Raw genomic sequence first — 13,376 nt, forward strand, 5'->3', positions numbered from 1 at the left:
TAAATAAATCAATATAGCTAGGGAAAAGAAGACATCTTCCCCCGACTCTCTCTCTCGCTGGTTTGTGTATTTATGAGAGTATCATATGGGTGCACGCACTCACAAACCCTTGCTACAGCATGCCCTGCTAGTGGCCTGTGACAGTTTGATAGCCTTGTTCGTATGAGTTGACATTTCCACACGAGACACCTGTTGCACGCAACATAGAAAACTTGAAAGGCTTATATTTCGGCTCGATTTTTTTGTATTTAGTATGTCACTTCTTTCATGTAACATGATGGGTAGTCTAACAGTGTCTGACTCTGAGCATTTCTGTGTCCGTCCCAGGTCATTTTAGATGCAGTACTAAGCCAGCTGAGGATGACAGGAGGAAGGTTGAAGAGAGGTTGGAGGTTTAAGGAGACTGGAGGTTGGAGGTGGATGGCATGAGGGAAGCTAGAGGCTGAATTCCATAAAGTCTGTCGGCACACGGATTCTGACATTTCGATGAGGTGAACAGCATCACTGATTCATGCAATATGATTTGGTGTATCTGTGTCACGGATAATTTTGACAAATCAAGCTGGTGCTTGAAGTGGTAGCAGGGATTTTAACCAGGAAGTAGTAGTCAGAGAGGCTGAAGGTTGGAGATTGGACGGAGGTTGAGGGAAGCTGGGTACTGGATGATGGGGGTTATGTGGGTGTACGGGGAGGCTGAAGGCAATCTAGACAGAGGTTGGAGCCTCAGGGAATTGAAAGGCTAGAGGCTGAAGGGAAGCATGGAGAGCCTACTGAAGGAGGCTGAAGGGAAGCATGGAGAGCCTACTGAAGGAGGCTGAAGGGAAGCATGGAGAGCCTACTGAAGGAGGCTGAAGGGAAGCATGGAGAGCCTACTGAAGGAGGCTGAAGGGAAGCATGGAGAGCCTACTGAAGGAGGCTGAAGGGAAGCATGGAGAGCCTACTGAAGTAGGCTGAAGGGAAGCATGGAGAGCCTACTGAAGTAGGCTGAAGGGAAGCATGGAGAGCCTACTGAAGGAGGCTGAAGGGAAGCATGGAGAGCCTACTGAAGGAGGCTGAAGGAGCAGCTGACAGGAGGAATGGGGACGGCTGCCAAGGTCGGCCACTTTCTGAGTACCTGAGAGGAGCCCATGCATTGGCTTACACACACGACCCACATGCAGCCCCCTCCTCTCACTGTTTCCCTCTCTCTCTTTATTCACGCTATCCCTCTCTTTCTATGCTCTCTCAGATTCTCTCCTTTTCTCAGTGTCTCTCGCTCTTTTTCTTCCCCTTTTGTTTCCTTCACTCTCCGTCTCTAGTTGCTTTCTGCCTCACAAAAAGCAGGAGACACAGTCTAGTTCAGTCTTGGTGCCAGGGGGATGCCTGGGGCAGGCGAGAGAGAGAGAGAGAGAGTGAGAGAGCGAGAAGGAAGCAGGGCACAGGGGAACATGAGCGATAGCAACAGCCCACTGTTACAAATAGCCAAATTCCAGATGTAATAAGGAAACTGTAGCAATAAGTGTCCCTTATAGTTATATGCCTTACCCATCTCTCCAGTCATAAACAACCCAGGGCAGGTGTGTCTCTTCCCCCACCCTGCAATCCACCCGTGGTGGCTCCATCTATCTGGCCTACTTGGAGTAGGGTGGCTGGCCCTGAACTTGATCTGACTCCATCTCGTCTCTACCATGGCCAGCGGCTAACTTAGCTTATACTGTATGTATTGTCGCAGCCAGCCACTTAGATTACAAGCAGCAGTTGGCCTTCAGGATCTCTACTCTAATGGGCTAGAGCCACAAAGGAAAGGCAGAGAGAGGAAACTCCTCAAATCTACTGGGTGAAATACCACAGTCTGCCATCACAACAGCAAGATGTGTGATCTGTTGCCACAAGAAAAGGGCAACCAGTGAAGAACAAACACCATTGTAAATAAAACTCATATTTCATGTTTATTTATTTCCCCTTTTGTACTTTAACTATTTGCACATAATATGCCATTTGAAATGTCTTTATTCTTTTGTGATGTACTGTTTACTGTTCATTTTTATTGTTTATTATCTATTTCACTTGCTTTGGCAATGTTAACATGTTTCCCATGCAAATAAAGCCCTTAAATTGAATTGAGAGGGAGAGGTAGGAGAGAGAAAGAGAGAGAGAGAGAGAGAGAGAGAGATGATAGGCAAGGGAAAATTCACACTTTGCACCCTGTGACTTGGTGACAAACAACATACGCCGTAGACTAGCCTAAATCTCAGCGGTGTGTGTGTGTGTGTGCGCGCATGAGAGAAAGCAAAATAATAAAAGACAAAGCACTTCCATTGTACTGCCATCTGGATCAATGCGACTTAGGAACTTAGCGATTTTTCACACATTCACAACCCATTCAACCAGTGTGAGTGCAAGCAAATATTGATTTAAGCATACAATGTCTTTAATTGAAAGAGGAAAAATCCTTTGATGTTTTTTGTTGAATTAGACTCCCAAGGGCAGTAATAAGCTGTCTCACACAAACACGGACTGACTGGGTGAGTGAGTAATGCTGAAAGTGCTAGCCCACAACCGTAAGAGACTGCACAGCCATTGTTAGAGCACACAATGAGACAGTGAGTTAGACTGGGGACACACACACAACCTGTCATATGTGGCCAACTGAGGTGGTTGTCTGTGTAAAGAAAAGGGCCAAGGGGAGCTAAGTCAAGTCTTCAAGTCTCATGCAAGGTTAGTCATCACAAGAGCATAGTTCACAGAATCAATTTGCAGAGCGGAATGCTGTTCTGTATTGTTGTTGTGTTCTGTGTTGTTCTCAAATCAAATCAAATGTTATTGGTCACATGCGCCGAATACAACAGGTGCAGACATTACAGTGAAATGCTTACTTACAGCCCTTAACCAACAGTGCATTTATTTTAAACAAAAAAAGTAAAAATAAAACAACAAAAAAAAGCGTTGAGAAAAAAAAGAGCAGAAGTAAAATAAAGTGACAGTAGGGAGGCTATATATACAGGGGGGATACCGTTGCAGAGTCAATGTGCGGGGGCACCGGCTAGTTGAGGTAGTTAAGGTAATATGTACATGTGGGTAGAGTTAAAGTGACTATGCATAAATACTTAACAGAGTAGCAGCAGCGTAAAAAGGATGGGGTGGGGGGGCAGTGCAAATAGTCCGGGTAGCCATGATTAGCTGTTCAGGAGTCTTATGGCTTGGGGGTAGAAGCTGTTGAGAAGTCTTTTGGACCTAGACTTGGCACTCCGGTACCGCTTGCCGTGCGGTAGCAGAGAGAACAGTCTATGACTAGGGTGGCTGGAGTCTTTGACAATTTTGAGGGCCTTCCTCTGACACCGCCTGGTATAGAGGTCCTGGATGGCAGGAAGCTTTGCCCCAGTGATGTACTGGGCCGTACGCACTACCCTCTGTAGTGCCTTGCGGTCGGAGGCCAAGCAGTTGCCATACCAGGCGGTGATGCAACCAGTCAGGATGCTCTCGATGGTGCAGCTGTAGAATTTTTTGAGGATCTGAGGACCCATGCCAAATCTTTTTAGTCTCCTGAGGGGGAATAGGCTTTGTCGTGCCCTCTTCACGACTGTCTTGGTGTGTTTGGACCATGATAGTTCGTTGGTGATGTGGACACAAAGGAACTTGAAGCTCTCAACCTGTTCCACTACAGCCCCGTCGATGAGAATGGGGGCGTGCTCAGTCCTCTTTTTTTTCCTGTAGTCCACAATCATCTCCTTTGTCTTGGTCACGTTGAGGGAGAGGTTGTTGTCCTGGCACCACACGGCCAGGTCTCTGACCTCCTCCCTATAGGCTGTCTCATCGTTGTCGGTGATCAGGCCTACCACTGTTGTGTCGTCGGCAAACTTAATGATGGTGTTGGAGTCGTGCCTGGCCATGCAGTCATGGGTGAACAGAGAGTACAGGAGGGGACTGAGCACGCACCCCTGAGGGGCCCCCGTGTTGAGGATCAGTGTGGCAGATGTGTTGTTACCTACCCTTACCACCTGGGGGCGGCACGTCAGGAAGTCCAGGATCCAGTTGCAGAGGGAGGTGTTTAGTCCCAGGATCCTTAGCTTAGTGATGAGCTTAGAGGGCACTATGGTGTTGAATGCTGAGCTGTAGTCAATGAATAGCATTCTCACGTAGGTGTTCCTCTTGTCCAGGTGGGAAAGGGCAGTGTGGAGTGCAATAGAGATTGCATCATCTGTGGATCTGTTGGGGCGGTATGCAAATTGGAGTGGGTCTAGGGTTTCTGGGATAATGCTGTTGATGTGAGCCATGACCAGCCTTTCAAAGCACTTCATGGCTACAGACGTCAGTGCTACGGATCGGTAGTCATTTAGGCAGGTTATCTTAGAGTCCTTGGGCACGGGGACTATGGTGGTCTGCTTGAAACATGTTGGTATTACAGACTCAGTCAGGGACAGGTTGAAAATGTCAGTGAAGACACTTGCCAGTTGGTCAGCACATGCTCGGAGTACACGTCCTGGTAATCCGTCTGGCCCTGCGGCCTTGTGAATGTTGACCTGCTTAAAAGTCTTACTCACATCGGCTACGGAAAGCGTGATCACATAGTCATCCGGAACAGCTGGTGCTCTCATGCATGCTTCAGTGTTGCTTGCCTCGAAGCGAGCATAGAAGTGGTTTAGCTCGTCTGGTAGGCTTGTGTCACTGGGCAGCTCGCGGCTGTGCTTCCCTTTGTAGTCTGTAATAGTTTTCAAGCCCTGCCACATCCGACGAGCGTCAGAGCCAGTGTAGTACGATTCAATCTTAGACCTGTATTGACTCTTTGCCTGTTTGATGGTTCGTCGGAGGTCATAGCGGGATTTCTTATAAGCGTCCGGGTTAGAGTCCCGTTCCTTGAAAGCGGCAGCTCTACCCTTTAGCTCAGTGCGGATGTTTCCTGTAATCCATGGCTTCTGGTTGGGGTATGTACGTACGGTCACTGTGGGGACGACATCATCGATGCACTTATTGATGAAGCCAGTGACTGATGTGGTGTACTCCTCAATGCTGTCTGAAGAATCCCGGAACATGTTCCAGTCTGTGCTAGCAAAACAGTCCTGTAGCTTAGCATCTGCGTCATCTGACCACTTTTTTATTAACCGAGTCACTGGTGCTTCCTGCTTTAGTTTTTGCTTATAAGCAGGAATCAGGAGGATAGAGTTATGGTCAGATTTGCCAAATGGAGGGCGAGGTGTTCTGTGTTGTGTATTGTTGTTGTGTTCTGTGTTCTGTGTGCTCTGCCTGTGCTGGGAGTTGTTGGGCCTCCAAGCAGTTCTGTGACTGAAGGCTTCTTCTAAGTAGGGCTGGACGTTATGGCCAAAACATAATATCTCGATTTTTTCAAACTCATGGGCGATTCACAATATCTAGATTTTTTAAATGTTCTCTCTAAATAAGCTTTGTTGCACAATTAAAGGTCAATACACTGCATTCCAAACAGTCAGGAATAATCTAATGAATTCAGAGCTTGTAACATTATACCTAGGCTAAATATAAGTCTTCCACAACCATAAGACCCACTAATAATTAAAGTATTTTACCAAATAGTTTAACCTGCTTTTTGCAAGTCACTTATCTGGCATTCAAGTCTGTCTATGAAAATGCCCTTTTTGTTACAAATTGAACCAGAACCATGCACAATTATACAGTATGACGTGATTAATCCGTTGTAAAAAAGGTTTAATATAATAAATAAATAAATAAATTGGTCATTTAGCAGACGCTCTTATCCAGAGCGACTTACAGGAGCAATTAGGGTTAAGTGCCTTGCTCAAGGGCACATCGACAGATTTTTCACCTAGTCGGCTCGGGTATTAGAACCAGCGACCTTTCGGTTACTGGTACAACGATCTTAACCACCTGCCGCCCCATATGGTCTATAATGGGACCAGAGTTATAATAATCAGGTCACTGTTTTTTTTTTTTTACTCCTGGAAAAACTCCTGGCCTTGGGGAATATGAAACTTTGTCAAACTGCAGCAACCTTGTACTTGTTTATATGAATTATATTTTAAAGAAGGACTAGGGGGGGGTTCCTATACACAGACAGAGAACGCAACATGAGTGGACAATAAAACTCACAGGGCTGAGCTTGCTTTATTCAGGTCTGCATCATGTAGTCCAGCCATATGCAACTGTAGGCCTAATAAAAAATTAACTAACGGTCACTCACTTATACCGTATACCGGGGGTTTTAAAAATAGACACAGGATGCTTTTTCAATACAGTTAACTATTTATTTGAAGTTTTTCAAAACATTTAAATATTTGTAGCTACTTTTTAACCCATAACAATCTAAGCCCTGTCTACACTCAATGTATTTATATAAATTATATGTATATATATTTATATTCCGGTCTCTGACATTGCTCGTTCTGATATCTTAATTTCATTTTTTGGGATCAATTTTCTTGCTAACAAGGTTGAACAGTTGAACTGTTATGAAAACACCCTCCTGTCCGTCTTCAACTGTTTGAACAACATAGCCTGTTCACATTGTATAGATGTTGAAATCAAGTGACCTACCTGGATAAGAAGATGCTTAATTCTCAGAATGAGAACGAGTTCCATTCCTTATATAAATGCGTATTTCTATGCTCATTGCACATTTATAAAACACAGACTAGACAGCTAGCACATAACAGTCTGTGGCTAAAATGCTGTTGGCGGTACGCACATTGTAGCGCAGACCTCTAGTAAGTGGTACCGCAATACCGTGCGCGACAGAAACTGAGCCTTCATTTTCCACAATCATGTTCATTGACACTCCCGCTTTAGTAGGATCAGCTATGTTCAAAATGTTAGGAGTTGGGACATAAAAAGGGTATCGTTAGAAAGGGTAAAATAACTTCTCTACTACAGTAAAATAATGTCTCAATGTGTTTCGGTGTCCATATGACAGATACTGTTGGACCAAACCTCAAATGCAAATAGCGAGTTGAAACTGCTTGTTGTGAGAGAGGAAGAAGCGATCTTTCATCAATGTTGTTGTGTATCGGGGGGAGGAGCTTGGTATCTGTGTATGAGTGGGAAGGTGCACAGTGCACACAGCACAGGAGGAGACGAGAACAAAAATAAATAAACGATTGGTAGAGCACGGAGCTTGTAACGGCAGGGTAGTGGGTTCGATCCCCGGGACCACCCATACCTAAAAATGTATGCACACATGACTGTAAGTCGCTTTGGATAAAAGCGTCTGCTAAATGGCATATAAAAACTTGATTCTTGTGATACAGGCAATTGGAACATCGCGCTAAATTAATCTAATGACCCTTTCGAAAAAAGTATTGCAGTCAGAGTGCAGTGTAACTGCAGTATGCGGCAAATACTGCATTCAAAATAACACCGTTTTTTTTTACTGCAGTAATTTTGTAGTGGAACTGCAGTTAGAGTGCAGTATAACTGCAGTAATTCTGCTAAATTACTGCGTCCAAAATACCACAGTCGACTGCAGTTACTGCACTTTTTTTGTCATTATTTGTAAGGGTTCGACCCAGCCCTAGTCCTCAGAGCAGCGGAGGCTTTACTCTCCCTCCAACCCCCTGGCAGCTTGCCAGAGGCCACACACAGTGGCTAATTGGGAGAAAAAATGTTCAAAGAAAATAATTGAATGAATCTTGTTCTGTGAACGTGACTGTGTGTGTGTTTTTTCAATTTTACCATCATTTTACCCATTTAAAATGCCAGGGAATGTGATTATAATGAAATGGGTTCCAATGTTCTCTTAATTCAGTTTTTTATATTTTTCTACATGAGCTGTGGAGAACAAAGCAGTGCATTTGGCCTAGAGGCAAAAACAAAACAAGTTTAACAACAACAAGCCTAATTATCACCCAGATACTGCCACACTTTATTTTAGGCAAAATATGAATCCCTACGCGTCCAAGGCTAACTCCTAAACAAATCTCTACAAATATTTGAACAACTTTGACTAGCTTTAAATCCCCCTTCTTCCCTCTCCAGTTGAGCCACTGGCCAGGGAACAGAGAGCAGCCAGCCTGGTTGTGTCTCGTCAGTCGTGAATGTCTCTAATCTGCTCTGCTCCAGAGGATCCCTGTGACTGGCGTCTGACATTTGTAGAGAGTGGTGCAGAGGACCGAGTCAGTGTCGGTCCTTGTCTACTCCATAGGAAATCAATAGGAGGAGCAGAGTGTAGGACGGCAGCAACAAGCAAGAGAATTGATGCATTTGGGGAACTTCTGAAAAAGTACCAATAAAATCTCTCTTCTAAATACAGTGAGGGAAAAAAGTATTTGATCCCCTGCTGATTTTGTACGTTTGCCCACTGACAAAGAAATGATCAGTCTATAATTTTAATGGTAGGTTTATTTGAACAGTGAGAGACAGAATAACAACAAAAAATCCAGAAAAACACATGTCAAAAATGTTATTAATTGATTTGCATTTTAATGAGGGAAATAAGTATTTGACCCCCTCTCAATCAGAAAGATTTCTGGCTCCCAGGTGTCTTTTATACAGGTAATGAGCTGAGATTAGGAGCACACTCTTAAAGGGAGTGCTCCTAATCTCAGCTTGTTACCTGTATAAAAGACACCTGTCCACAGAAGCAATCAATCAATCAGATTCCAAACTCTCCACCATGGCCAAGACCAAAGAGCTCTCCAAGGATGTCAGGGACAAGATTGTAGACCTACACAAGGCTGGAATGGGCTACAAGACCATTGCCAAGCAGCTTGGTGAGAAGGTGACAACAGTTGGTGTGATTATTCTCAAATGGAAGAAACACAAAATAACTGTCAATCTCCCTCGGCCTGGGGCTCCATGCAAGATCTCACCTTGTGGAGTTGCAATGATCATGAGAACGGTGAGGAATCAGCCCAGAACTACACGGGAGGATCTTGTCAATGATCTCAAAGCAGCTGGGACTATAGTCACCAAGAAAACAATTGGTAACACACTACGCCGTGAAGGACTGAAATCCTGCAGCGCCCGCAAGGTCCCCCTGCTCAAGAAAGCACATATACATGCCCGTCTGAAGTTTGCCAATGAACATCTGAATGATTCAGAGGAGAACTGGGTGAAAGTGTTGTGGTCAGATGAGACCAAAATGGAGCTCTTTGGCATCAACTCAACTCGCCGTGTTTGGAGGAGGAGGAATGCTGCCAATGACCCCAAGAACACCATCCCCACCGTCAAACATGGAGGTGGAAACATTATGCTTTGGGGGTGTTTTTCTGCTAAGGGGACAGGACAACTTCACCGCATCAAAGGGATGATGGACGGGCCATGTACCGTCAAATCTTGGGTGAGAACCTCCTTCCCTCAGCCAGGGCATTGAAAATGGGTCGTGGATGGGTATTCCAGCATGACAATGACCCAAAACACACGGCCAAGGCAACAAAGGAGTTGCTCAAGAAGAAGCTCATTAAGGTCCTGGAGTGGCCTAGCCAGTCTCCAGACCTTAATCCCATATAAAATCTGTGGAGGGAGCTGAAGGTTCGAGTTGCCAAACGTCAGCCTCGAAACCTTAATGACTTGGAGAAGATCTGCAAAGAGGAGTGGGACAAAATCCCTCCTGAGATGTGTGTAAACCTGGTGGCCAACTACAAGAAACGTCTGACCTCTGTGATTGCCAACAAGGGTTTTGCCACCAAGTACTAAGTCATGTTTTGCAGAGGGGTCAAATACTTATTTCCCTCATTACAATGCAAATCAATTTATACATTTTTTTATTTTTCTATTTATAAGATTTTGTTGTTGTTATTCTGTCTCTCACTGTTCAAATAAACCTACCATTAAAATTATAGACGGATCATTTCTTTGTCAGTGGGCAAACTTACAAAATCAGCAGGGGATCAAATACTTTTTTCCCTCAGTGTATCTTGAAAGGATTGGCATGATAACAACAAGTACACAACAGAAGTAAGTATGCTCAGACAAAGGCTTGTTAAGTAAAGTAGGACCCTTACTACAACTTAATAGCAAGTCACCATTAAGTAATTCTACTACAGCTAGTAGCGATGGGTGGGGGGGAGGGGATTGATACAGTTACATATCGGGATATTATTTTGGAATATATTTTATTGATACTTTGGCTGAATTATTTAGATTTTTTTGCTATGTAGAGTTAGCTAGTGCTAGTCAGCTGTACCTGTGCCAAAACATTTTTTTAATCCTATAGCTTGTTCTCCATCTTATTTTTTTAAATAGTGAGCCAACATGTTTTCACCCATTATTTCCTGACTGATCAAAACTCATTTTCTCATGCTCTCTTTTGTCTGTCTGCAGCAGACATATAGTGAGCAATATGTTTGGAACATCAAATTGCAAGCAGTATCGAATCGCCATACATATAGAATCTCTGTCGTAGCCGGCCGCGACCGGGAGACCCATGGGGCGGCGCACAATTGGCCCAGCGTTGTCCAGGGTAGGGGAGGGAATGGCCGGCAGCGATGTAGCTCAGTTGGTAGAGCATGGCGTTTGCAAAGCCAGGGTTGTGGGTTCGATTCCCACGGGGGGCCAGTATGAAAAATAATGTATGCACTAACTGTAAGTCGCTCTGGATAAGAGCATCTGCTAAATGACTAAAATGTAAATGTAAACTACGGGTGTAGACTAACAGTGATATTCTTACGGGCCCTAATAACATGTAATAATAAATACAAAAATGAGTAACGATAACTTGGCTATATACACAGGGTACCAGTACCGAGTCGATGTGCATGGGTACGAGGTACTTGAGGTAGATATGTACATATGCAAAGCTTTCTAAAAGTATTCACACCCCTTGACATTTTCCACATTATGTTGTGTTACTGCCTAATTTTTTTAAATGATTAAATCAAGATTGTTTTGTCACTGGCCTACACACAATATCCCATAATGTCAAAGTGGAATTATGTTTTTAGAAATTTTAACAAATTAATTACAAACTAAAAGCTGAAATATCTTGAGTCAATAAATATTCAACCCCTTTGTTATGGCAAACCTAAGTTCAGGAGTAAACATTTGCTTAACAAGTCACTTAATTTCCATGGACTCACTGTGTGCAATAATTGTTTTTAACATGATTTTTGAATGAATACCTCATCTCTGTACCCCACACATACAATTATCTGTAAGGTACCTCAGTCGAGCAGTGAATTTCAAACACAGATTCAACCACAAAGACCAGGGAGGTTTTCCAATGCCTTGCAAAGAAGGGCACCTTGAATATCCCTTTGAGCATGGTAAAGTTATAAATTACACTTTGGATGGTGTATCAATACACCCAGTCACTACAAAGATAGACGTCCTTCCTAACTCAGTTGCCGGAGAGGAAGGAAACCGCTCAGGGATTTCACCATGAGGCCAAATGGTGATTTTAAAACAGTTACAGAGTTTAATGTCTGTGGATGTTAACCTGTTTAAAGAATCGTGAGAATTTCAATACATATCGGGCACCTAAGTATCGTGATAATATCGCATCTTTAGGTCCCTGGCAGTTCTCAGCTATCACTGAACGGACTAGTGTGCAGTAGTCTAATGCTCTGCTCACACCCTCAAACAATCCTCCCAGTCATAGAGCTATGAAGGGGACATAACAAGGCCTAGAACCTTCTGTTGACTAGGCCTATATTGTTATTAATGTGAGAGTGCTCTGACCCTGCCCATTGACCCTCCAGCAGTAGACTTGAGATGAGACCCATATTAGCCTACTCACTGCAAACAAACTCCATTGCATAGAGCCTCAGGAAGACAATATTCAGACAGTTAGACCTGAATTGTCTTCATCATCATAACTACCATCACCATAACTACCATCACCATCAAAACTACCATTACCAGCATTATTATCATCATAACTACCACAATCATCATCACCACCATTAAAGTTGTCATCATTTTTTCTGATTATTGTGTAAGTGGGATACTACCACCTACTGTTTAGCCCATTTTGGCAATGTAAACAAAAGTTGGTCTTGCCAATAAAGCCTGTTGTTGGATTCGAGAGATAGAGGGAGAATCAGACACAAGATGTATTGTACAGCTGAGTTACTTCAACACAGTAGGCCTATGCTATAGTATTGCAGACATACTGTACTCACAGGCAATGTAGGCGATCAAAGCGAGGGCGACCAGTAGCTTCATCATCCTTCTGTTTAGTCCTGAGATCACCCAGATGATCCGCTTCATCATCTGCTCAATGCAACATCGAACCCGGAAGCACGCGAGGCTCCGGTTTATAACATTTCAGAACTATGGACCAAAACGCGCGCTCCTTCTAGATTAAGACTTGTTTCGAATATCTAATATATATCCCGCTAAATTAACGCGTTGTAGTTAGTATGTTACAAGCAGGAATTAGGCAACTACGACTGGACAGAGCTTCATACGTGGCTACCTCCTGTCCTGTAAAAGCACAGCTAACTAGCTAGTTAGCTTAGCATGCTACGTTACGTTACACTCACTGCCACTCGTGGCTATTCATCTCTCTGGGTCGTGGTACGACTATAATTATCAGTGCAGCAAACCCTCGTCAGCTTTCAATCCAGAATGTACTTAAATACATAGAGTATATCTCTGTACGATAACTGAATAAATATTAGCTAGCTATCTGCCTGGTCACACACAACATTAGCAATTCATTGATGAGCGAGACCTGCTATCTTTCATTACCATTACTTCTGCATAGTTTTCTAAAACGTAACAACCTTATAATCAAAAGAAGTTAGGAATAAATATAATATCTTCTTAATGTTTAACTTATCCGGATAAAATTGTACGCAATTCAGAGTTTATTTCCCCCCAGGGTGATCGAGTATTCCTGACCACGATTGAGCAGCCTGCCGCGATAGCAGATATTTAACATCTGATTTTTGTAAGTAAAGACATGGCATTTTTTGCATTTATTTGGGTACATATACATCTTAGAATTATATTATACATGTACAATATTACTACCCAAAAGTTACAACTGCTCTATAAAAATAAAAAAAATAGCGATAGGGCATGATGAACTTTAACCCTATGTGTTAATCACGCAGTGAATGTCGATCACAGAATCATTCACCGCATGCACAGTGGCTCATTCATAAAACCTACGCACGGTTGAGTGATTTTCCACACCCATTCAGGGAACTTCTCTGTTCCATGCCTTGTTATAAAATAGACTTTCTTTCCCCTGTCTATACCGGTAAGGGTCTTACGCTGTTCATTCCACCTTTTGCACTTCAGCTACCCTTGTACACTAATATACATGAATACATGTTACCACGCACATTTCTCTCTAGGTGCTGCTGGTGCATGTGTTGTTTACTTCAGCTTTTTCAGTTACAGAATGTTGCTCTGCCCGAAGTGCCCCTGAAGTACCCCCTCGTGCATTTAACCAGTAGGCCTATGGTCTCATAAGTCTTCTCAAGTACCCCCTGTGGATAGGCTAAGTACCCCCAGGGGTC

The 13,376-nt window shown here is 43.5% G+C and overlaps 1 protein-coding gene across 2 annotated transcripts in view; it reads right to left on the reverse strand.

The window, feature by feature from the left end:
• uxs1 (UDP-glucuronate decarboxylase 1) overlaps nucleotides 1-12,759 on the reverse strand; it is a 137,857-nt gene extending 125,098 nt beyond the window's left edge. The window contains exon 1 of one of the 2 annotated variants that reach the window (XM_084179859.1): nucleotides 12,027-12,759. In XM_084179859.1, coding sequence (XP_084035985.1) covers nucleotides 12,027-12,117 — 91 coding nt within the window. In that variant the 5' untranslated portion in view covers nucleotides 12,118-12,759. The remainder of the gene's footprint in view (nucleotides 1-12,026) is intronic. The other variant, XM_084179860.1, reaches the window with a different exon arrangement.
• Between the last annotated feature and the right edge of the window lie 617 nt (nucleotides 12,760-13,376).

The sequence above is a fragment of the Coregonus lavaretus genome, assembly GCF_964263955.1.
Source record: "Coregonus lavaretus genome assembly, chromosome: 16".
Taxonomy (NCBI): domain Eukaryota; kingdom Metazoa; phylum Chordata; class Actinopteri; order Salmoniformes; family Salmonidae; genus Coregonus; species Coregonus lavaretus.